Source organism: Lonchura striata, chromosome 21, assembly GCF_050655825.1.
Source record: "Lonchura striata isolate lonStrDom1 chromosome 21, ASM5065582v1, whole genome shotgun sequence".
NCBI lineage: Eukaryota > Metazoa > Chordata > Aves > Passeriformes > Estrildidae > Lonchura > Lonchura striata.
The window spans coordinates 2,539,364-2,562,590 of NC_140723.1; the positions used below are offsets into that span (position 1 = coordinate 2,539,364).

Below are 23,227 nucleotides of genomic sequence, written 5' to 3' on the forward strand. Positions count from 1 at the left end.
TCTGATTTTCTTCTAGACAAGATTTTTTTGTTAATAAAACGCCTCACCTCTTTCATATTTACATGCAAGGCTTTACACATCTTCGTTCCCTACAAAGCTGTAGGATTAAAAACCCTACACGTTCAATATCCCTTGCACGGATAAAAAAAAAATAAAATAATGCTGAAATCCTTCGGATAAAAAGCTCAGAATTTAAGCAATATTTTAAACAACATTTCCAAGGAGAAAACTCCATCTTTCTATTGTAGCAAACACCCTCCATGATCTTCGTTATCGCTGCTACGGGCACACAAAAATATGCAGCACCGTAATACATGGGGGAACAAATATGCGGTCTGAATCCATCCTCGGTTCCGGTTCTAACGAGAACAAAACCTTCCCTACCCCTCCCTCGCCCAGCACACCCAGCATGAGCCCCATCTGCGAGCCCTCGGCTGGCTGGGGGTGCTGGAAGCAGCCTTACCCTGTTTGTCTCACCCCCGGCTCCTCTTAATCAGTTTTCCACCATTACAGCAGCCACACCATTGCTTTTTTTTTTTTTTTTTTCTCCTCCTCCCCTTCGAATCTCTCTCCAAATATTCCCTCTGCCGGCTGGATCGCTCGGGAAGTCGCCTTTTGTGGCTTAAGACAAGACCCCAAGACCGTCTAGCAGGGACCACTACAGCGTAATTATAATTAAAAATGGAACCCCGCAAGATCCGAGGTCTCCTCCCTTTTCGCCTGGAAGCCTTCGAGAGGGAATCAGTCCCACCCCCACCTTTTTCCCCTCCTCCTCCAGCTACAAACACACTTCTTTTTTAGGGGAAGCTGGAGCCCCGAGGAGGTGGGAAGCGCGGGGGAGGGGGGCTGTTTCCAACCCCGCCATACCGAGGGTCGCCGAGAACGGGGGCGATGAGCAGGCGGCGGCCCGGGGCCCCGGTGCGGCGGCGGAAGGGGAGGACGAGGCAGGAACGGAGAGGGAAAGGAGAAGTGCGGCAGGAGGAGGAAGCGCGGGGGAGGGGAAGCAGCGGGGCTGAGGGGAGCCGAGGGAAGATGGCCCCGGGGTGGGGCCGGCCGGGCTCGGCGGGCGGGAAACGCGTCCTGAGGGACCGCCGCCCTCCCCGCGCCCCTCTCACGGTTACCTGCCCTCCCGGCCGCTGCTCATGAACCGGGCCGGTCCGTCCGCCGCCCGCGGTCCTGCCCGCGTCCCGCCGGCCTGGGGAGGGAAGGGGGGCGGAGGAGGAGGAGGAGGAGCGGGGGAGCCGCCCGCGATGCGCCCCGGCGGGTCCCGGGGAAGGCGGCAGAGCCGAGCGGGAAGGAGGGATCCGCGGGGGAGGGGGTGTCGCTGGGTCCCGACTCCTCCTCAGCCCGCTCAGCTCCCCGCAGCCATCGGGCAGCCTGGGCGCGGCCAACCTCCCTCCTTCCCCTCCTCCCTCCGCCCCGCCCGTGCTGCCCGCCCGGGAAACCCCGGCTCGGCTCCCAGCCCGCGCAGCCCCGCCGCTGCCCGCCGCCCCTCACCGGAGGCTCCGCCGCCGCGAGCCTCACCGGAGGCTCCGCCGCCTCCACCGGGCACCCGCCCAGCGCGGCCGGGAGGGAGGGCGGGCGGTGCGCGCTCCCGGGCGCCTCGCGCTGCGCGCCCCCGCGCGGGCAACGCCCTTCGGCCCCTTACGCTGGCGGCGGCCGCGCGCCTCCCGCCTCCCGCGCGCTCCCGCGCGCTCCCTCCCCTCAGCGAACAAAGGGCGAGGGCGGGCGATCGCGGCCGGCCCTCAACGAGTCCGAAAGAGCCGGATGGGAACGAAAAGACACGGGAGTGAACCCACAAATGGTGTTTAAGCCTGGGGAGGCAGAGCCTCCGCGCGTTAAATGGGAGCGCTCCGGGCTGCCGAGCGGGAAAGGCCACAGGCCTTAAATGCTTCTCACAACAGGCTGGCAAGCAATAAATATCTTCATATCATCGTGTGAGGAGACTGCGGGAGCTGGGCCTGGTTAGTCTGGGAAGGGAAGACTGAGGAGGGATCTCGTTAATGAATAAAAATATCTCCAAGGGATGTCAGGGCATCGTGCCAGACTCGTCAGCAGTGCCCAGCCACAGGGCGAGGAGCAATGGCTGTAAACTAAACCAGAAGTTCCTCCTCAGCGTGAGGAAGAGCTTCTTTCCATGAGGGTGGCTGGGAGCAGCTGGGCGTGGAGTCTCCCTTTCTGGAGCCATCCCAAACCCACCCGGACACTATTCCTATTTCATCTGCCCCAGGTGACCATGCCTTGGCCAGGGTGATCTCCAGAGAGCCCTTCCAACCCTCACAAATCTGAGATTCTGTGTTGTTTCCCTCAGGAACTTGACAAATAGCAATTCTGTAGCTTAGAACTTCTTCTTTTTTGTATTTTTTTTCCAGCTTTGCTTATAAAGGTACTCACACAGCCAAAGTTTCCAGAGCATTCTTTTCATAGTCTCCTCGCAGCCTCCATCATAGCTCTGAAAGGGTTTGCATGAAAGAGAAAGTAGGAAAAAAATAATAAGGAAGCATTAAATTTGCAATTTCTGTCTTGCAGACCTCACATAAATCAGGCAGGAGAGATGTTACCTAAATGGAATAATTTCCCCCCAGAACTCATACTGAAACCCTAATTAATATTGAAAAGTAAGTAGAGATACAGTATTGCATCACTTTCTTCCTATCACAGATCGAAATCTGGGTTTTTTTCCAAATATTTGTTTATACCTTGCTAAAATGTGAGATTACTTGGCAACCAAAATAGGTTTATAGTAAAAGTAAAACAACCCACAACATTATAGCCAATTTTCAATTAAAACCTATCCAGCATGAATACACTGTAATAAAATAAACAAAAGACCCCACAACACACAAAAACCTCACAAACACAACAAAAAAGGTTAATGAGGCCAATATTTCTTCTGCAAACTCTTCCACTAGTACTTTCTTGCTTCCCTAGAATTTAAACCAGTGTTCCTTCTGTCATGCCTTCTGAAGGCAGGTGTAGTTACCTTTAATTAGCAAAAGAAAAGGCAGGTTTGCCATTTAAACAGTAGGAAAGTGGATTGGCTATTATTCAGGTTGTCTGTTATGAAAAACTATTAGATCCTGGTGTGGTTAAGCCTTTGATTTATGATTATCAAATGTTTATTTTTAAATAACTTTTATGATGCACTAAAGCTTTAATTCATCACCTTGAGATTTACAAATAACAAAACAAGAAATTTAGTGAGCTTAAAATAAATTATTCTTGAATTAATGTCCCAAATTGCTAATATTCTTTCCAGTAACGATGGGGAAAGTTCTGTTCCACCCCTGAAATGTGGACAGGAATTATCCTGTTAAAATCTGTGGAACCACATTGTATGCAGATGGGGATGTCAATGTTCTTGAGGCTAGAGATTCATCCAGCATCCCCAGCTGGAAAATACTGATTAAATCTAAGTGCTTAAGAAACACCACAAGTTTATTAGATATTTGCAAAGTTGCCTACAGATTTCAAAAGCAGTTACACACAATATTTTAGTTATTAAATCTAAGTGAGATTTATAGTAGGCAAGTTGCATGTTGGTTTTTAAAAAATTCTTTTTAGTTAGAGATTGCTTTTAGACTTAGCAGAGATTAAAATATCCTTGTGGGATACCCCATTTATGTGGAAAAGAATGACCACTAAATACATTGGGCAAAAAAGGTACTATACATAAAAGATTTTTAAAAATACCTTGTTTTACAAAGGAAAAATTCTCAATCTTATGAGATTTTGTGGAAAATTTTCAGCTAGCACTGGATCATACAAAAAAATCTGTGTAGTGAACAAAAATAACATTCTGAGATTGATAGCAAATAGTAAATCACATTTTGCTTCTTTGAGAAAATAGCTGCATTGAGATTTTGTTATTAGACTAGAACAGTTGCAGTGTGAATTATATCATAAATTACATAATTATAAATGATATAATTTTAAACTAATGCATGCTTTTTTTCCCATTGCACATTCTTATCATACAGATAATGCTTTTCCTCTTTAGATTTCTTTTACATGCTTTTACCAGTGGTGCAATTCTAATAACTAAACATGGTTTGTTTTTGGTTTTTTTTAATAAAATATACATTCAGATCTTATCCTCTCCTAGGAATCTCTATATTTTTTCTTGCATTCTAATTTTTATGCATTCCCTGTTTCATGAGAGCTAAAGGGAATTTCTGTCCACAGGTCTGTGTTCTGCCATGTCTTCAAATCCATGGAATTTGGGTAAGGAAACTGGATCGGACAGAAGTGTTTATAACACATTTACACACAGCCAATGCTTTCACCACACCTATTCTTTTGTAAAAATACAACTGCTGCAATAGTTCCTGTTTCTGTTCCAGTGACTTAACTGCATCTTACTGTGCAGTGAGAAGTTTGATTGATGTACACTTACACTGCTGACATGGGGAGGGATCCTGAGGCTTGGAAATGGTTCTTTACAGAGGGGAGGTTGATCCAGGTGGGCTGGGTGGGCTTTGGTTTGGTTTGTAAATCTCCCTGGACCAATCAGTTTTGCTGAATTTTAAAACCTGGCAGAAGAATCCCGTACTGCTGTGTGCAACAAGGTGGTTTATTCTGCTGTCCTCATATAATCCTGTGCTGGAAGCTGCTGCACAGGCATTATCTTTTTTTTTTTTCTTTTTTTTTTTCATTTTTAATCCAAATTTTTCACATGGAGCCATGAACTGCCATAGTTTGCACAGTTCAGTGGATGAATGTGCAAATCACCAGATTTAAGTGGATTTACCAGACATAAGTTTATCTGTGTCTATAAACTGCAAAAAGATTGTTATAACTAAAAGTTTAGCTGAAAATATCTGTGAATACTTGAAGATCTGGTATAGATAATTAATAAAACCAATTTTAATGTTTTTCTGTTAGTCTATGTTGAAGTTACAGTTTTGGTCCTGGGTTAGAGCTACAGAAAACCTCTCTGTAGAAAGGTTGCTCCATAGTTCTCCATTGCAAAATTTCTTGCACCTTTTTCTCAATCAGCTGACATTAACCCCTTTGTAGGGAGCATCCTGAGTTAGGTGAAGCTTTGGGCAGTTTCACTTCTTAAAGTAATTAATTTTTGCATTTTACCATTGTTATAATCAAAATTTACTGAAAATATTGCATGATTCTTATGGTAAATCAAGATGCTCCTGGTCTCTGACAGAATAACTGTCACCAAACAGGTATAAATTATGCTTTCTACAAAAAATCAGTACTTCTCAAAATGGTAAAGCTCCTCAAATAGTATTAGAATACTGCTGAAGTAAAAAATAATTATGTTTTGCCTCCTTGCTTTGTTACCTCAGGTGAGATATTCCAGAATTCCAGAAATTCCATAACATTTTGTCTGCCTTTGTATCCCTTGATGGCTGCAGAGTGCATTCTTTGAACCCTGGAGAGAGCCAAGGAGACACTCACGTGATTTTGAATTAGTTTGAAGTTCTCCATTTGGTCCCTAAAGAAAAGCAGAACTCTCATTTCTCCTGACATTGCACCAAAATTAAAGGAAGCTTAGACAATGTCTAAACTTAAGCTGTGCTTCAATCCTGAGTCTATTCAGAATTTCTTTTTTTTACCATTGTTTTATTTTTTAAAACCTGATTCAGAGCTGTTCCAGCCTGCTGTTATTTGCCACTTCTTTAACAATTGGATGACAATCATCACTGCTACCTTCTGAGGAAGGACCCAGGTAGCAGAATATCAAGATCATTCATTAGAGAAAATAAATAAGTAAAAGCAAACTGAATAGAAATCCTCAGTGGGGCCAAGCAGAGCAAAAAGTAGGAGTAGCTCAGTCTCCTTAGTTACATTCTGCATTCTCACAGTTTCTTTCAGTTTCCCTATTATTATGGAACAAAAGAGTTATTTTAAACACTTCTGAGAACATGGCATAAAATTAGCAAAACTGTGTTAGTCTGCAGAGAATATAATTGACAAGGTTTTAAGGTAAGGAGAACTGGTTCTGAGAGTCTTCGTGTCAAATAGCAAAGTCCATCCAACACCTGAGTTTATAACTGATACAGTCATGGAATTCCTGAATTCCATTCTTATGGTGAGGGTCAGGATGGGTTATGTGTGAAATGGGTTCAAGGACAGTTAATTCAGAATTGTTGAGAGATTTTGGAAGTCACTTCAAAATCCCTTGGAAAAATCCATTGCTGTGTAAGTGAAGTAGCAGAGTTGTGAAGGCTCAGAGCTTTCCTGGATGTGTTCCTGGGAATGTTATAATCATGTCTTTTATGTGATTGTCGTGGAATATTTTGTCCTCAACAGAGGCAGAATTGGAGCAGGACACACTGGGCTCCATGTCCTTAAAAAGGCATTATCTCTAGTCCTGTTTTCTCACAAATTCTAATCTTGTTTTCTCACAAATTATGCCTGGAGGTGCTTTCATTTCCAGGGAAAAACCTTGCTCCTATTCACTTGTGACCCATTTAAAAAAATCAGTGCCACAGGTATCTCTCACTTCAACAATAATACAAATTTATACCTAGTTCCTGTGTTTGGCAGAACTTGTAGCATTTTCCAAAGCCAAAATAATACAAATACTGTTGTCTTAGATGTAAGAAGCTGATGCAGAGTGATGTGAAATTCTTCAGCCACCAACACCCAGCACTTTATGGAAAGAAGGGAGATGAAATGTTTGGGTTGCTTGAACCTGGATCTACTGTTCCTCACAGTCAACACCTGATTTTATACTGTGATACAATCCTACATTGTGATACAAATACAGAATTTGTAATTTATGTGGATACTTGTTCAACAAAACACAAAACTTCTCTGCTGGGAGTGCTCTGTTCTGAACTTTTTTTCCATCTTCCAACTTTGAAGCACAGATGGGTGTCTCAAGGTTGGTCTGAGCATACTCATGCACTTACTGAACACCAATTCTCCTTTGTTTTCATTCTGTTTATACAAATCCATCTTGAGAGCCAGAAGAATAGCTTTGAGGGTTTTCTTTTCTAGAATCATGTGCTGAGGATTATTCTGGTTTACCTTTGTATTCAGGTATTTATTGTGAGTTGACATTTTTGCTGTACCTTTAAAAGCCAAGCTGTAGCTTGGCTTTTAAAAGTCCTTTGTTGCTCTTGGAAAATAATATAATAGCAACAAAGGGAATTGTTATAATCATCTTAGAAATCAGATTCTGCGTTGTGTGTTTACACACATCTATAAACACACCCAAGCAATTGCACACATGCAGGTCTTCCTTGAAGTAGGTAACATTTGGGTTGCATGAAGGCTGATCAAGCAGTTTGAGTAAAAGCTTAAAGTCTCGTATTTCCCCATTTGAAACCTCATATTTCCCCATTTAAAGGGACTTTCCTCGAGGGGTTCATTGAGCAACAAACAGAAAAACAACTGGGACCCAGGAGGTGCTGGGAGTTTAGAATCCACATAGAGAATTCAGCCTAGCTACTAAATTTTCCATTATGTCAGACACACCAGACCTGTGGTGAAGTTTGAAATACCTTCAAAGACAAGAAAGAATTTGCTCACCTTGCTGTGTGTCAGATTCCCATGGAGCTTCCATCCCGTTCTTCCGTCCTTGACAGAGCAGTGTGGGAAAGTGGGCACAGGTGTGTGTCCTAGGGAAGCCTCTTCCAACCATTTCTGTTCTCTCCAAGAGCCTGGCCTGCAGCTGAAGGAGAACTTCAGTGCTGCTTCAAGATTCCAGAATCCTGAAAACAAAAATGCAGTTATAAAATAAAAATATTCATGGTCATGGGACTTGTACCACTTTTCTTGGAGAATCCGTGTGAAGTCAAAGCCTAATTGCCATAGAGAAGGTTGGAAAGTTCAGTAGGCTTTAATTGAATTGCAGTAGGTAATAAAATGAGTAGGTTCAGTGATAATTACATCCCATACTTCAAAAATAAGTATTTATTTGGGAAAATATGCTGGGACCAAGCAAAACACAGTTCAGTTGCTGCTCAGGATGGAAGAACTTACAGCCAAGTTCTACTCATGTCCTTCAAGCAAGGGGCTGGGCTGGGTTCTAAATTTACAAAAAAGAGAACTTGGCTGTGACCTCTGGGTTCTGTTACAGTAAATATCCCAAATCTCAAACCATTTGTCAGCAATTCTGTGAAGCCCTTCCTTGGGAGGATCTGTTACAGAGAACATGCTTATAAAATCCATGTTTCCAAGCAGTAAAACAAAACTCCTATAGAGTGTGACATCTCTCTAGCCACTGCTCAAGAGAACTGACAAAGTACAAACAGCCAACACAATTGGATTTTCAGAGTCTGAATGAATGAATGTTTTAGTAAATAATCAGCACATGAAATTTAGTTTTTATACAAAGATAATTATATATGGTGAAAAAAATAAGCCCCTTTACATGTATAGTTTTGCTTAGTCAAGCCAAAATATTTATTGAAGAAATAATTGTGATGGGAAATATTTTTATAAACCTTAAAACACAAACAAGTCTGGACTAAGAAGTTGCAAAGAGTCAAGAAATAGATTTAAAAAATAGATACTCAAAGTAACAAAAACCACCCCTTTCCCCAATGATAACATTATCATGAAGAATCACAAAATTAGGAAGAAAACCCATAAAAACCCATTGTTCTCTAAAAATCTTTAACTTTTCACTCACTGAACAATCCAGTTTCAGACTTGAGAATAAAACCTACTTGTTGGTGATTATTGTGTGTTGAGATGTGATCCTTGATTAAAGGCATTTTACTCAAGAACTGTCACAGCTGGAAATCAGCTTTTCTATTTCACTAGGAGCAACATGAAATGCCCATTTCTCACCTCCAAAAGCTCAGCACCGAGTCCCAGAGTTGCCAGCGTGTGTTGGGATGGAGTTGTGCTCTTCCATTTCTGCTGGGGTTGTGCCAATCCCATAAAACTGAAAGGATTGTTGTGATTCCCTCCACAGTAATGCCAGTAGGGATTTGCATCAGATTTTTTTTTTTTTTTTTTTTTTTTCATTTTGCAAATTTTACATTTGCAGTGGAAAAATCTGGATTTCAGGTTAGGGGTCCTAGACTGCAAGTCATTTAAATTCCCTACTAACCTCAGCTTGGGAACATCTTAGAAAAGATCCAGCAATATCAATGTACTATTCAGCACTTAACTAAAATAGACAAAAAGACAATTTTGAGTAAATGGACTTACAGCAGGATTTTGAACCTCTTAGATTGCTGGGTAATACTTCAAAGAATAGTTTCATTTCCTTTGAATTTAATATTTAAAAATAATTGGATCGTTTCAATTCTTCACATTTCCACCTTTTATTTAATTTCCCCCTATGGATTATGGACTACTACCATTATAGCATACCTACAAATAATTTCATTTGTAAGGGATTCAAAAAGAACACTTTAGAGAAAAAACAAACCATGAAAAACAGTTCATATCAGTACCACCTTCCAGTATTAGAAATATAATACCCAAATGTACTTTTTACTACTTAAAGTATGTTTAGAGTTCCATTTATTTTTATGATCAGATGAGTCAATTTCAATTTTTTTCTTCTCCCCATAGTTCCGTATTGGGGTTTAAATCCTTGTAACAAATGTAATACAAATAAAGATGAATGACATTTTCAGTACTTTTAATAAAACCTCTTTCCGTTGCCAAAATTAATGTTGGAGTCAAAGCTAAAAGGACTCTGTGGTTTCCTAATATGCACCAGTCAGCAGAAATGCATCCAGAGACATCATCCCCCTTTGGCATTTGTAATTGATGCCACTCCTATTTATTATTTATTAATCTCTCACTTTGAGCAGCTGGATGTGACTGAAACTCAAGGACTCTTTTCCATTTTCTTGTATGAAGGAGCAGGTGACTCGTGGGTTTTAACCCCTTCCTGCTGCCCAGGCAGCCCACTTTGATGGCACTGGGGTGACTCCCCTGTCTGTGTGATGGCACTGAGGTGACTCCCCAGTCTGTGTGATGGCACTGAGGTGACTCCCCAGTCTGTGTGATGGCACTGGGTGACTCCCCAGTCTGGTGGTGGCACTGGGGTGACTCCCCTGTGATGGCACTGAGGTGACTCCCCAGTCTGTGTGATGGCACTGGGGTGACTCCCCAGTCCGGTGATGGCACTGAGGTGACTCCCCAGTCCGGTGATGGCACTGAGGTGACTCCCCAGTCTGTGTGATGGCACTGGGTGACTCCCCAGTCTGGTGGTGGCACTGGGGTGACTCCCCTGTGATGGCACTGAGGTGACTCCCCAGTCTGTGTGATGGCACTGGGGTGACTCCCCAGTCCGGTGATGGCACTGAGGTGGCTCCCCTGTCTGTGTGATAGCACTAGGGTGACTCCCCAGTCCGGTGGTGGCACTGGGGTGACTCCCCTGTGATGGCACTGGGCTGGCTCCCCAGTCCGGTGGTGGCACTGAGGTGACTCCCCAGTCCGGTGGTGGCACTGGGGTGACTCCCCTGTGGTCGCACTGAGGTGACTCCCCTGTCTGTGCTTTCAGGTGGTGGCATGTTCCCAGCCCAGCTGGACGTTGGCAGCACGTGTCTCCTGGGAGAGCTGGCAGAGAGGAGCCAAGGGCAGTGTTCTGCTCTGTCTGCATGGGCTGCCCGAGGTGATTCTTCACGTGCTAAAGCCAGGTGAGAATTTCTGCCTGGCAGCCAGAGGTGAGCGGGGTCTTGGGAGCAGAGACTCCGTGCAGGGGGTGGCAGAGCCCCTGTCCTGTTCCTGTCCCGCTGCCCAGAGCAGTTCTGGGCTGTCCTGGAGGGGCTGGGCAGTGTGGGTGCTCTCCCCTCTCACTGCACTCTGCGTGTGGCTGCTCCAGCTGTGCTGTGAAGGGTACTGGGGCAGGTGCTGCCTCTGTTCCTTCCCCAGTGTGGCACATTCTGTTCAGGAGAGAGACTGGGGATGGAGTAACCTCTGCCTGGTGGAGCTTAGTCATGCTCTGCAAGCACAGCCTGCTGGGTTTGGTACACCTGCAGAGAATTCCTGTGGGGAATATGTGCACTGTGCACTGGCAGCAGAGCCACACATCCCAGAGAGAGCCCCACAGGCAGATTCCAAAACTGGAAGCATCGTGAGCTACATCAGTGCCCTGCCATATTTCAGTTTAGCCCTGGTGAGTGCCCCACTCCATGGCATTTTGCTTCTGGGATGCTGGTGAGGATCTCTGCACACAGATCCACAGGTGCTGTTCCTACAGACGTAGCTCAGAGGTCTCTAATGTTGTGCCATGCCCAGATGTTGCCATTCTTTCAGCAAACTTCACATCAACTTCTAGCTGTAATGCTGTTCACATTTTTCCTGATTTAGTTTGAGGCTCAAACTGGGCAATTGAACTGCCTGACCCTTAGCCTGAAGTCTAGCAGGCTGTTTTTAAAGGACACCAAAGCCTAGATAAAAATCTAGAAAGTGAAATTAGCCTGGTATAATTAGTGATAGTTTAGGCATTGACTGGATCCGGACCTGCTTTTCCACTGTTTTTCTTACTTTGTAATTGTAGCAAAGTCACATGATGGCTGAATTTCTGCCATTGATTGTTGCTCACTGTCATCAGTAACAGTCTGACTGTGTAGATGGTGTGAATGTCACTGAGAGTGTCACCCTTGTGGTCATGTTTGCTGAGGGACTGGGTGCAGCTTCACGTGCAGGTACCAAACACAGCTCAGCAGGTGAAGATATTTTGGGATTAAGTGTTGTCACCAAGAGCCACTGCTCTGTGCTGCCTCCCTTGAATCCTTGTGCTGAAGGTGTTGGTCATAGACTCAAACTCTGCAGTCCTGAGAGTTTGCATTTGCACTGGCAAGGCCAAAGAGAGTTCCCTGCTGTTCTGCATATAAGGAGGTGGAGGAAGGAAATCTGGAGAGGAAGCTGAACTTCCTGTGCCAGAGATTTTATACTGGAGCCTTCCCTGAATTCAAGAATATGCAGCCACAGCTTTAGATGTGAATCACTAGAACTCAGACATGCAGATTTGAAGAAAGACCCTTCTACATCCACACCTGTGGTTTGGGGCTCATGTCATAAAGAACAATCTGACTGATTTTTGGACCTAGCAGTTGCCTCTTCCATCCCCCATCTCCAGATGGATGAGAAACTCCCTTTATTTTAGTTTCATTTCTCTGAATGTTGTTTCAGACTCGGAGGAGCCAATTTGGGTATCAGGATTAACCACAGGTCCATGGGTAAATGACTGCACAGAGTTACAACGGGGAAGAAGCACCAGGGAGCCTGAAAGGAGCAGGCCTGATCACAAAAATGGAAGGGGACAGGAAGAAGGGCTGTGTGTGACAGCCACCAGTTGATTAGACACATGTACACACTTGCACTTTCATGATTTATAATTATAAATGGATTAAGAAGTCGCCAAACTAATTGCATAGATGCTGTAATTATCCTGATTTTGTTGTGCTGTCTAATTACATTAATGTGTGTTATCTGGTATCTTGAACTTTGATTGAATATTGGAGATTTTGGGGTGTAGGTTTTGTACCTAAAGCAGTGGGATATGTTAGGAAATCAAGAGGTAGGAAGCAATAAGAAACTTTGAATTTTTGTTCTGGCATAGCACTGAGCAGTGGGCTTGCAGTATCTCTAGCTGCAATTCTCTTAAGATTTTTCATCAATAACCATTTTGATTGAAACCTGGGGGAGCAAGGCCAAGCTCTGATGAAATACGTTTTTTTTGTTGGTGGCAGTGTGATAAACTAGAGAAAGGAAGGGAAATCTCTTGTCCTTCTCTGGCCTGGAAAAGCATTATTCCTTGGGTTCCTTTTTTAAATCCAGGCAATTTCCTGTGCTTCTAAAGCGTGGTCTCCCAAAGGAGGAGTATTTCTGTAGCACCTTCCACCCCAAAGCCCCGTGCAAAGCAGGAGGAAGGTTACATTTATTTTTCCTGCTCCAGCAGCTCATCCACTTCTGATTAAAGAGTTGGTGTAGAGCAAAGGAGAGAGGGGAGATTCATCTTCCTCTGATTTCTGGTTTCACCTTGGCATCCCCTTCCCGTGGGGCCACGCCGAGGTGGCCGCTGCCACAGCTCGTGGTGTCACAGAGTCCCTGGCTGTGGGAGGTGATGCAATGGCAGTGCCAGCCCTGCAATCCCCCTGTGCCCAGGTGGCACCGTCGCCAGCCAGGGGAGAGGCACAGGGACGGGCATCCACGGGGGACTTCACGCTCTGCTTCCTGCAGCTCTTTATTGCACAGGCAGGAGAACGCCATTAAACAGCACGCTGGAATTCAGGGGAAATTCCTGGGTGATTTAGACAGGTTGGAGAAAAGATGGAGTTAAATATTTGGATGATTAAGGCATCGAAGCGTCTGACGTGTGAGGGAAGGATGAGCAAGCTGGGAGTCTTTGGCCTCAGGATGAGGTGATATGATACAGGAGGGATCTATAAATGTGTATAAATACCTGGGGGGAAAGGATAAAGAAGACAGAGGCAGACTTTTCTCACTGGGCACCAGCTTGCATGGTAAGAAGCGTTAGGAATAATCCCAAATACAGCACATTCCACTCCAAGAATCCAACATTTCCTATTGTCACTGTAAGGGAGGTCAGACAGTAGAACAGGTTGCCCAGAGGGGCAGTGAGTTCTGCATGCTTGGAGAATTCAGAGCCACAGTGGGCAGGGCAAGCTGCTCTGGCTGGCCCCAGTGAGCAGCAGGGGCTGGACTAGGGGATGTCCAAAGGTCCCTTCCAACCTCTGGATCCTGGAATTGTTTACCAGTGGAAAATAGAGGCAGAGACATTGAAACCTATCTGGATGCCCAAGATATCTGTGGTAGAGCAGGAGTCCGTCACACTCCAGGACTTGATTGAGAGATAACCCTAGTCATTATCACCGATTTTTCGTCGTTTTACAGTGGAAAATCATCAAACATATGCTTTTTCAAATGGCCCGAGCCATTTGAAATTCAGTATTTTACAGCAGGTACTGTGGGCCTTTTATCAAGAGGGGAATGTCTATATGCGAAATAAATAAGGAATAAAAGCATACCACGTTTTTTTCCTTCCAAACAATCTCACCGAATGTAACTGCTGCTGTGTGTGTTGGCCTTGCAGTCTGCCCAGGCGACCTTCACCGGGGCCACTCCGGCTCACTTCCCCCATCTGCTGGGAGCAGGCAGCTCGGCCAAGGGCGGAGGAAGCGTTCTCCAAACACACACGGGCCGTTTATTTTTATAAATCACAGCCCGATTGCCTTCAAACCCAGCTGCAGTGACCTTACGTGCGGGGCATAGCAGCTTCTCCCACCTTCAGCACAGCGGCCTGGCAGGGCTTTTGGGGAAGGAAACCTTGCCAGCCCCGTGGAGCTCAGCAAACCTCGCTTCTCTGCCCCAGCGCCTTCCCCTAGTTAGGAATGTTGTGATGAGGCGCCTGAAATCCAGAGGCTGTTTCTAAATCTCACACTTTGCCCAAGTTTCTTCTCCAGATTTGCCCCTTAAGAGGGGGAGGGAGTGGGGAGGTTTTTTCCTGCACTTCATGTCCCACACAAAGTTCATCATGCTCTGACTGTACCTGTATTTCAATGTGACAGCGCAGCCCACGCTCAATGTATTCATCCTCCAAATTCTGTGCAAGAAAAGGCAGTGCTACAGTCCCTGTTCTACAGACCAGGGTCATGTGGGAAGTCTGAGGCAGAAAAGTCACCAAAGTGGGTTTCCCAGGCCAGTACTTGGACCTCAAGACTGCACTTCCTCACTTGTGGAGTGAAGTAACTATGCCATAAACTCCTAGCATGGGAAGAAAAAACAATGCACAAAGAAGAGCTCGACATCAGGCTCTTCTCTTTTGTTTTGTTTTTTGATCTACTTGGGAAAGCAGGGTAAAAAAAAATGAGTAAAAATTAAGCACTTTAATACAGATTCAGGTTGCACATACATTTCTAAGTCTGAAATAGAAATTGATTTTCTCCTTTCACCAAGTGCCGAAGATGAGCTTCATTATTAAAAAAAAAAATTGAAATATCTTTGAAAGTCTGCATTCTTTTCTACAGGCCCCTTTTTCCTTCCAGTAAGATAAAAGAGAGCGGCGCTGGCATTTTATATTCTAAATTTTGACTGACCAGAACAAAATGTTTTACCAGCAATGTGGGTTTTCACCTAAGCCTTTTTTGTGCATTGAGTTTGACCTTAGGATGTAGAATTTCATAAAACATTTATTGTCTTCTCCAGTTTTTAGAGCACAATTCCCCTGTGATACTTTGTTTTCATCGTCTGCGCTGAAAAGGATTTCAAGGCTTCTCTCACAGTTTGAATTTTAATTGTGGGTGAAAGGAAAGAACCTCTGCTACTTGCAGCAAAATTAGTCAGTGTCTCCGTAAGCAAAAAGATTTACAACAGGTAAAGAGGATTAGGATCAGAACCAGGAGACAGCCAAGAGTATGAAGAGTGGTTATAGCAGAGATATTTTGTTCCATAAATGAGCAGGTTTTGCATGTGTCCCAGTGTCTCACTCATCCATACTGGCAGCAGCAGTGATCCTTTCCCTCAAAAACTGCAGCTGATAAAGGCAAAATGAGTTAGAAAACAAAGAACCAAACCTGAGCTGTTTGAGGCAGACAAAGGCAACTGTGAGGCAAACAAAGAAATGTTTTTTTCTCTGACTTTTCCTCTATCTAGACCCCATTGATGCCTCAGTCTGGATGCTGCAGGTTTACCACTAAATACTCTCCAAAGATTATAATGCATCAATTATCAAAGCCATTCTAGAGGTACCACTTTACTTATATTGTTAACGAGCTTGGCTATAAAGGGATTTGCAGCCTGAGCTTCATGACAGAGCCAAGGTATAATTTGCTCTGGGCTATAAAGCCCATGAATTATTGAGAAAATTTACTTCCATGGCTGCATTTTCTTTCTGAGCACAAGTGCTCGTGCTGAGTGCATGTGTGAGAGAGAGTGATGGAGGCTCCAGCCTCGGCAGTCCATCTCCCCAGCACAGGCTCTTTCACACAGCCAGCAAAGAACAGCAGAAAATAACTGACAAAATGATCATTTTGAACAAATGAGAGAAGAAAAATTGCATGCTGAACAGTGCCAAACTGAGGACCAAATAGAAATCACAATTAAAATGCACTTTGGGTAATTACAGAGAGGGGCTTTTCCCTTAGAGATGTCACAAGGCTTGTGTGGATATAATCAGACTTGAATAAATTTAGTGATGGTGAAACCCACCAGCCTGACAAATCAGAATTCTTAGATCCTGCATCAGGCCAAGACTATACTCTGCTGTGGCACCAACCTCCCCACCAATGTTATTTTTAAAACTGGTTTCTTTTGGAAGCGAGGTTTTGGAATCACAAATTCCTGCTTCCCCACAATGTCCTGCTTCCCCTCCTTCCACTCTGCATGCCCAACTAATAACTTCTGAATTCACTGATAACTTCTGAATTCACAGCTAACAACTTCTGAATCCACTGACCAATTCCAAGCAAAGCGACAGAGAAGTGCAGGTTTCCACACTGTGAAGTTCTAGAGTGTTCCATGGACCAGAAGCTGTGTAGAGGTGAGGGGTCTCTTCAAGAAGGACTCCAGCATGGCACCAGCCTTAGCAGGCTCTGGAGAAGGCCACTCACAAGAAAGGCCTTAATAATTTCCTACCTTTAAGGTTACACAGCAAAGTGAGCTGCTTTTGGTGTGCAGAGGGGAGTCTGTGTTCCTGAGGCTGACTGGGGCAGTAATTGCTGTGAACAATTTCTGAATTAATGAACTACGTTACAAGGCGAGAGCCTGGGCAAAACACGAGACTTTTCCTTGTGCTAGAAAGGAAACACAAGATCATGTTCTTATTCCTAGGAAGTCGCGGGTGTTTGGGGTTCTCCGGGGGTTTGCATCTCCTGGGCCCGAGCGGACGGAGCCGGCAGGTGCGGCGGCAGGAGCGCGGCAGGGCGCGGGAGCTCCGCGGCCCTGCGCAGCCGGCAGGCAGGGACTGCCCTCTTGTGTCAGCCACGATTCTTTCACTCCAATGGCTTTCTATTCCCCTCTCGATTTGGGAGTGAGCGCTCAGCCATTTCCCTCCGGCACTAATTCCCTCTTCTTCCCTCCGGCTTCGTTCTGGATGCTGTGGAAAAGTTCAATAAATAAAAATACATCTGCTGTATTTATGACTTGGAGACATCCAGAACTGGCCGTATTTTGCCCTTCCAGCCAGACACATCCAATAGTTACCCTGGCTTATGCCCAGCCTCCATCTTGACACAGATAAGAAAAGCAGAGGAAAGAATAAAACAGGAGAAATATAATGAAGGATGACAGAGAGGAGACACAAGAGAAGCAGATTTGTTGCATCAGTCAACTCTCATAGTAAGTTACATGCAAGTTAAATATAGAAGCGACCCTTCCCTGGGGAGCCAGACTCATGGACAGCTCACACACATGACTCTGCAGCAGCATCTTGGGCCTGTGGCTGGCACAGATCTTCATTTTTAAATCATTAGTGCTCATTTCCAGGGCAGTTCTTGCAGTAATGGTTGTCAGAGAATAACAGTCTTCTAAAAGCTGTGCAGGCTTTTGTGCCCACCACTTCTACTGCCTGTTAATGACAGACACCTAAATTTATGCTACATTCACTAATAGCACCGAGTGCTCAGGCTTTGCTTGCTGCTCTTACCCAGAGCAATGAGCCCCCCTGGCAATTGCTCATGTTCTTAAAGCAGCCAGATTAGCACCTTGCTAAAGTGGATTCAAAGAAAATCACTGCTCAGAAGTGGACAAAATCTGGACCATTTGGAATATGGAAGGGCAAGGGAAAGAGCTGGCATTAAAAACCCTGCCTCTGGAGCCCATATTTTTGTCTGTGCTGCTACTGCTGTAATCAGCTCCAAGCTCCCAGTTCTAAAATGATGCTCAGCAGTTATCCCTCTATCAGTCCTTCATTAAGAACCATCCTTAGAGTATTTTCTTTGAACTTTTGCCCAGCTTATACTGTGGTATTTGTATCTTTAACTTATTCTGGATGGCTCAGCACAAGCATGTTTTGTGTCACCCTGCTCATTCCTGAGCTTGTCCATGTTCTGAACTGGTAAAAGCTGCCAGGAACCTGTGATTTTTCTTTCCTGTGCTGCCTGAGACCCTGACACCTGAGCAGATAACAAAATATAAAGGCACCTTTGAAATATTTGATGAATATTTAAAACACATCAATAATACCAAACCATATGTGCAAGTGTCTCTTTGGAATTAATGTGTAATTTGTCTGGAAAAAATAAATAGCAAAGGGAACCCACCCACAAGGCAACACATCTTGAAAATAGAAATGGAGAGATTTATAGAACCTGAAAAACAATCCCTTGTGGTCTCATGACCACCACCAGCACAGAAGTGTCGTGTCTCATCTGCCTCATTCCCTTTGTGCAGGTGTGAAACAACACAAAGCATTTCCCTCCACACTCTCCTGTCCTGGCATCTTCCTGCTCCGTGAGGAGCATGAGCCACTGTGCAGCACTTTGTCCTCAGCAGTTTCCTGGGCAGTTGGTGTTCTCAAAAGAAGAGAAACTACAGAGGCTGTTCAGTGTCACTTGCTGGGATTCCCCCTCCAATTCCAGCTTGGGAAACTTCTGTTCTAGTACAACAGCTTCCTGTTTGTGCTGTTCTGAGTGTGTATTCCCAAGGTGGCAAAATTCTCCTAACCTTTTTTATTGCTGGACACAAGGAACAATTTTTTTTATCAGAAGATGAACACGCATTCACGTCCCATTTTTACAGGCATTTTTAAACTGCTGCCCTTTTACCTCATTTCATATCCTTGAAGAAGCTTTACCAGGGGATTACAGCAGTCACAGAAAACATTTCTTCTGACAGATCACTACAAGGGCATGAGAAGAAATATCCTTCCATCATAACCTACTTATAAACCCAAACTCTTTGTGTCTTCTTTAACTCTTACAGTCCTTCCCTTACTTTCCTCCCCATCTGAACTGAGTCAGACCTGTGGCTGTTCTTTCGTGGCATCTTCTGAATCTTCTGAATTTTCCTGTCTTGCTGAACCTCTGTTGATTGTGTCAGGTGGGAACTGGCTGGGATTCAGCCCATGTGGTGTCACCTGTTCAGGGATTTCATCAAGTTTCTGGTTTGTCCGTGCCACTTGCTTTCCCATTTGAACAGCTTCATCATAGGAAGGTGGCAGGTCCATGGCATAGAGGCTGTAAGCAGGAGGGGACACAGTGTTCTTATCCATATCCACAAATACCAAGGGAATCTGGACACTTGGAGGGTACTGCCATGAGCTGTATGCTGTGAAGAAAAAGAATTAAAAATAAAAATGAAACACCTGCGTGGGACACTGATACATAAAGGGCTAATCCTGCTTTTTTTCCAGGAAATTACAGATTTCTGTGCTTTCAGAACAAAGGCACAGTATACTAAAGCTGTCACTCCTGATCTTCAGTGTCACTCACTGTCACCCTGATCCCTCCCTTCACCTCTTGTGCCCACCCTGTGGGGCTGGAAGTTGTTCCGGGAGCTCACTGAGAATTCCTGTTCCTGCAGGGACTGGACACAGCAGTGCAGGCACAGGCTGAGGAGCAGTGCTCCGTGGAACAGGCGACTCCCAGGATACTCACAGGTCACTGTGCTGTGGGCAGTGCTGTCACTGTCAATGCCAATCACTGCCAGGTCACAAGGGTGCCGAGGGAAGGTCTCCACTGGGAGCCTTTTCTTCCGGCAGCAGAACTTGACACAGCTCGCCGAGACCCCACAGAGCAGGAGCAGGAACACCAGCAGCAAGATCAGCCTGAAACAGGGGGAAACACCATCATCACTGCTTCTGTTTTACTGCTTCTGAACCAGAATGTCATTTCACTCGAAACGGTTGGAAGATCCGCCGAGGCTCCTTGATTTACTTCTGAATGGGTGCTGGATCCTGGATTAGGAAGGTGGATCACAAACACTCAATCACAGGTTGAAGAACTGCTGCCCATAAGTACAACCTGTTCTGGCTCACAGGTGCTGTAACATTTCACTATTTTGGGTTATTTTTAACTTCTGTGCAGGGAGAATGGCTCTGCTTTCCACAGCAAGAGAGGGTTTGTACTTGGAGGGAAATACAAGCACAAACTTCCACAAGTCTAGGGCCTCTCTTTATAAATGAGGATGGAAATGATATGATATTAAATTATGCTTATGCTTTGAAAACACAATTCTATCTAGCTATTGCTTAAGGAAGTTTATCATTTAATAATTTACAATGTACCTAGGCTGATATACTTGTGTTTCACTGAAACGCCACCTTCCCACCTCTCAGTTTCTCAATCCAGCTCCCTCTTCTCGTGGAGGCTTTTAGAAGCCTTCTCAATCTATTTTTGGTAACTGTGTCTTTTTAAACAGCTTTGTGTATCAACAAAAGTTGCTGCAGACTGAAGGATGTGAAGTAATCAACTCCCTCTGTGTGCTGCCACCAAAGCCAATGTATGGACAGAATGCAAACTATGAAAAGGATGTCAGGGCACCTACACCAGGTGTGAGGTAGGAGATGAATCCTGTTGGGAATTCTGTGTCTTGTCCCAGTCTCCCCTCCCAGCAGGCCGTGCTGGAGCTCCGAGGAGAAGCTCAGCAGAGGGTGACAGCCCCTGTCCCATAGAAGGGAATGAGCCCAGGATGGGCCCAGCAAATCCCTGCTGGGAGCTGCCCCGTGCCACGAGCCAATGGCCAGCAAGGCTCTGGCTATTTAGGAAGAACAAACAAGCCCTGGAGTTCAACTCCAGTGCACTCAGAAGGGAAAGATGACACAGCCCTCAGTGAATGCTGGTCCCCACCTGACACCCAATCTCCCCTGGCCTCATCCAGTCCATTCCTCTGCAAACAGAGAAACCCTTCCCTGATCCTGCCTGAGACAAACGTTTCCACTGCCTTGCTCCAAGTCCTGCTCATAAAAACTTCCAAATGGTTCTGGGTGAGGAAGATTAAAAGCCAACTTACCAGACATACCACAGATTTGTCCAATCAGACATGTTCTGAGGGCATCTGTGAAGGAAGGCAGATGATTCACTGATTTAAATAGTGCATGTATGACAGGGAATGCATTCCCTTGGGTGGGAAAGGGAAAGCACTCAGTAAGAGTGTGGAGCAAAACCACTTTAGATTGATCTTCATGGTTGTACCATTACTCCAGATGAGAACATGCAAATAATCCCACTGTAAAGGTTGCTTCTGAATCAATAAATGTTTTTATTGAGTGGTGCTTTACTTTTGCTTGGGAGAGAGAATTACACGTGTAGGATTCCCAAAAAGCCAAATCAGTGTTAAAGGTAACTGAGATGAGGTGCCTCATACCAGAGGCCTGTCTGAAAATGCTGGTCTAGACAAGTGCCTGTGTCCTCCAGATACTTTAAAGTTATTTTTTCCATAGCTCCAGTGCAGGCAGAAATTGCTTTCTCCAGCTCTAGTGCAGTGCAAAAGGAGGAGGACAGCTCCTGTGCCATTTCAGCAGGGTTGTGTGTGCTGAACCTCCTGCAGTGGATTTCCTGTACCAGAACCATGGCTCTGACCCAGGACAGCGTCTGCAAACTGTTCAGAAGTGACACTTGGGAGTCGTCTTGGGAGAGAACCATTCCTCAGTCCACAGAGCAAGGGCAGCCAAGTGAAATTTAAAAGTTGCTGACCGTCTTAGAGATCAAAAAAGAAGTCGCAAGGGATGGCCACGAGCAAGTCACCGTTCTGGTGTGGGAATGTCACTTGGTCACGGTGGGAAAGGTTTGGGAACAGGTTACTCACCGGGCAGAGTTCTCACAGTGGTTCCCAGAACAGAGCGGTGCCTAGGGAAGGGGGAACCCGGGCTTGGATCAGCAGGATCAGAGGAGAAGTGCCTCGTCTCCGTGCTGCATGTGCTCGGGAGGCTCCAGGCTGCGAGCGAGTGTCCGTGAGCGCCGGAGCCCCCGGGGAGCCACCGCCACCGCCGCCTCAAGGACACGCGGCCGCCGCTGAAAGGGGACACCGAGCCCTGGGGACAGCCCGTGCTGGGCAGCGCAATAAATAACCGGCATCATCCCCGGGGGGCAGGGCCGGCGGGGCAGGACGGGCAGGACGGGCAGGACCGCCCCGCCCGGGCCCCGCGGCCCCGGCTCCTCCGCCCGCCCGCCCGCGGGAGGGACCGGGCCGGGCCCGGGCGGGGCAGAGCTGCCCGCTGCCGCGGAGGGCCCCTGTCCCTGTCCTGCCTCTGTCCCTATCCCTGTCCCTGTCCCTGCCACTGTCCCTGTCCCTGTCCTGTCCCTGTCCCTGTCCCTATCCCTGTCCCTATCCCTGTCTCTGCCACTGTCCCTGTCCCTGTCCCTGTCCTGCCTCTGTCCCTGTCCCTGTCCCTGTCCCTATCCCTATCCCTGTCCCTGTCCCTGTCCCAGTCCCTGTCCCTGTCCCTATCCCTGTCCCCATCCTGTCCCTGTCCCAGTCCCTGTCCCTATCCCTGTCTCTGCCACTGTCCCTGTCCTGCCTCTGTCCCTGTCCCTGTCCCTGTCCCTGTCCCTGTCCCTGTCCCTATCCCTGTCCCTGTCCCAGCCCCTGTCCCTGTCCCAGCCCCTGTCCCTGTCCCTGTCCCTATCCCTGTCTCTGCCACTGTCCCTGTCCCTGCCACTGTCCCAGCCCCTGTCCCTGTCCCTGTCCCTATCCCTGTCCCCGTCCCTATCCCTGTCCCTGTCCCTGTCCCTGTCCCTGTCCCTGCCCCTGTCCCTGTCCCTGTCCCCTGTCCCTGTCCCTGTCCCTGTCCCTGTCCCTGCCCCTGTCCCTGTCCCCTGTCCCTGTCCCTGTCCCTGTCCCTGTCCCTGCCCCTGTCCCTGTCCCTGTCCCTGTCACTGTCCCTGTCCCTGTCCCTGCCCCTGTCCCTGTCCCTGTCCCCTGTCCCTGCCCCTGTCCCAGTCCCTGTCCCTGTCCCTGTCACTGTCCCTGTCCCTGTCCCTGCCACTGTCCCTGTCCCTATCCCTATCCCTGTCCCTGTCCTTGTCCCTGTCCCTGTCCCAGCCCCTGTCCCATCCCTGTCCCAGCCCCTGTCCCAGCCCCTGTCCCTGTCCCTGTCCCTGTCCCTGTCCCTGCCCCTGTCCCTGTCCCTGTCCCTGTCCCTGTCCCTGTCCCTGTCTCTATCCCTATCCCTGTCCCTGTCCCAGTCCCTGTCCCTGTCCCTGTCTCTATCCCTATCCCTGTCCCTGTCCCTGTCCCTGTCCCTGTCCCTGTCTCTATCCCTATCCCTGTCCCTGTCCCAGTCCCTGTCCCTGTCCCTGTCTCTATCCCTATCCCTGTCCCTGTCCCTGTCCCTGTCCCTGTCCCTGTCCCTGCCCCTGCCCCTGTCCCTGTCCCTGTCCCTGTC

General features: G+C 46.6%; 2 protein-coding genes and 2 long non-coding RNA genes across 30 annotated transcripts in view; 1 reads left to right on the forward strand and 3 right to left on the reverse strand.

The window, feature by feature from the left end:
• Positions 1 to 1,620, reverse strand: part of GNB1 (G protein subunit beta 1) — a 34,880-nt gene extending 33,260 nt beyond the window's left edge. For 10 of the 25 annotated variants that reach the window (XM_085558779.1, XM_085558771.1, XM_085558778.1 and 7 more), the window contains exon 1: positions 1,122 to 1,567. The gene's annotated coding sequence lies outside the window, so the exon portion shown is untranslated. Of the gene's footprint in view, positions 1 to 463 lie in introns of all 25 variants that reach the window. The other 15 variants (XM_021529863.4, XM_021529861.4, XM_085558770.1 and 12 more) reach the window with 6 other exon arrangements.
• On the forward strand, positions 777 to 20,075 carry LOC110470324 (uncharacterized). 2 transcript variants are annotated; one of them, XR_014949772.1, is made up of 5 exons: positions 777 to 823; positions 2,530 to 2,618; positions 4,186 to 4,224; positions 10,442 to 10,577; positions 12,076 to 20,075. It is a non-coding gene; the product is annotated as an uncharacterized LOC110470324 (long non-coding RNA). The 2 variants fall into 2 exon arrangements; XR_014949771.1 differs by having other exon boundaries at positions 19,426 to 20,075.
• LOC146765664 (uncharacterized) lies at positions 2,346 to 9,957 on the reverse strand. 2 transcript variants are annotated; one of them, XR_014949774.1, is made up of 2 exons: positions 7,501 to 9,957; positions 2,346 to 2,452 (listed from the first exon to the last, which is right to left on the reverse strand). It is a non-coding gene; the product is annotated as an uncharacterized LOC146765664 (long non-coding RNA). The 2 variants fall into 2 exon arrangements; XR_014949773.1 differs by having other exon boundaries at positions 2,346 to 5,392.
• TMEM52 (transmembrane protein 52) lies at positions 18,558 to 21,980 on the reverse strand. Its single transcript, XM_021529900.3, has 4 exons — positions 21,649 to 21,980; positions 20,854 to 20,898; positions 19,500 to 19,669; positions 18,558 to 19,170 (listed from the first exon to the last, which is right to left on the reverse strand). Exons 2-4 carry the CDS (start codon positions 20,883 to 20,885, stop codon positions 18,860 to 18,862), a joined length of 513 nt encoding a protein of 170 aa, XP_021385575.2. The 5' UTR covers positions 20,886 to 20,898; positions 21,649 to 21,980; the 3' UTR covers positions 18,558 to 18,859.
• Positions 21,981 to 23,227: the final 1,247 nt, after the last annotated feature.

Excerpts from the sequence above, each read along its gene's own strand:
- TMEM52 (XM_021529900.3), bottom strand. The coding sequence starts at position 20,885 with ATGTCTGATTGGACAAATCTGTGGTATGTCTG. Across the intron at positions 19,670-20,853 it reads ACAAATCTGTGGTATGTCTG|GCTGATCTTGCTGCTGGTGT; the intron begins GTAAGTTGGCTT and ends CCCCTGTTTCAG. Across the intron at positions 19,171-19,499 it reads TGCCCACAGCACAGTGACCT|CATACAGCTCATGGCAGTAC; the intron begins GTGAGTATCCTG and ends TTTTCTTCACAG.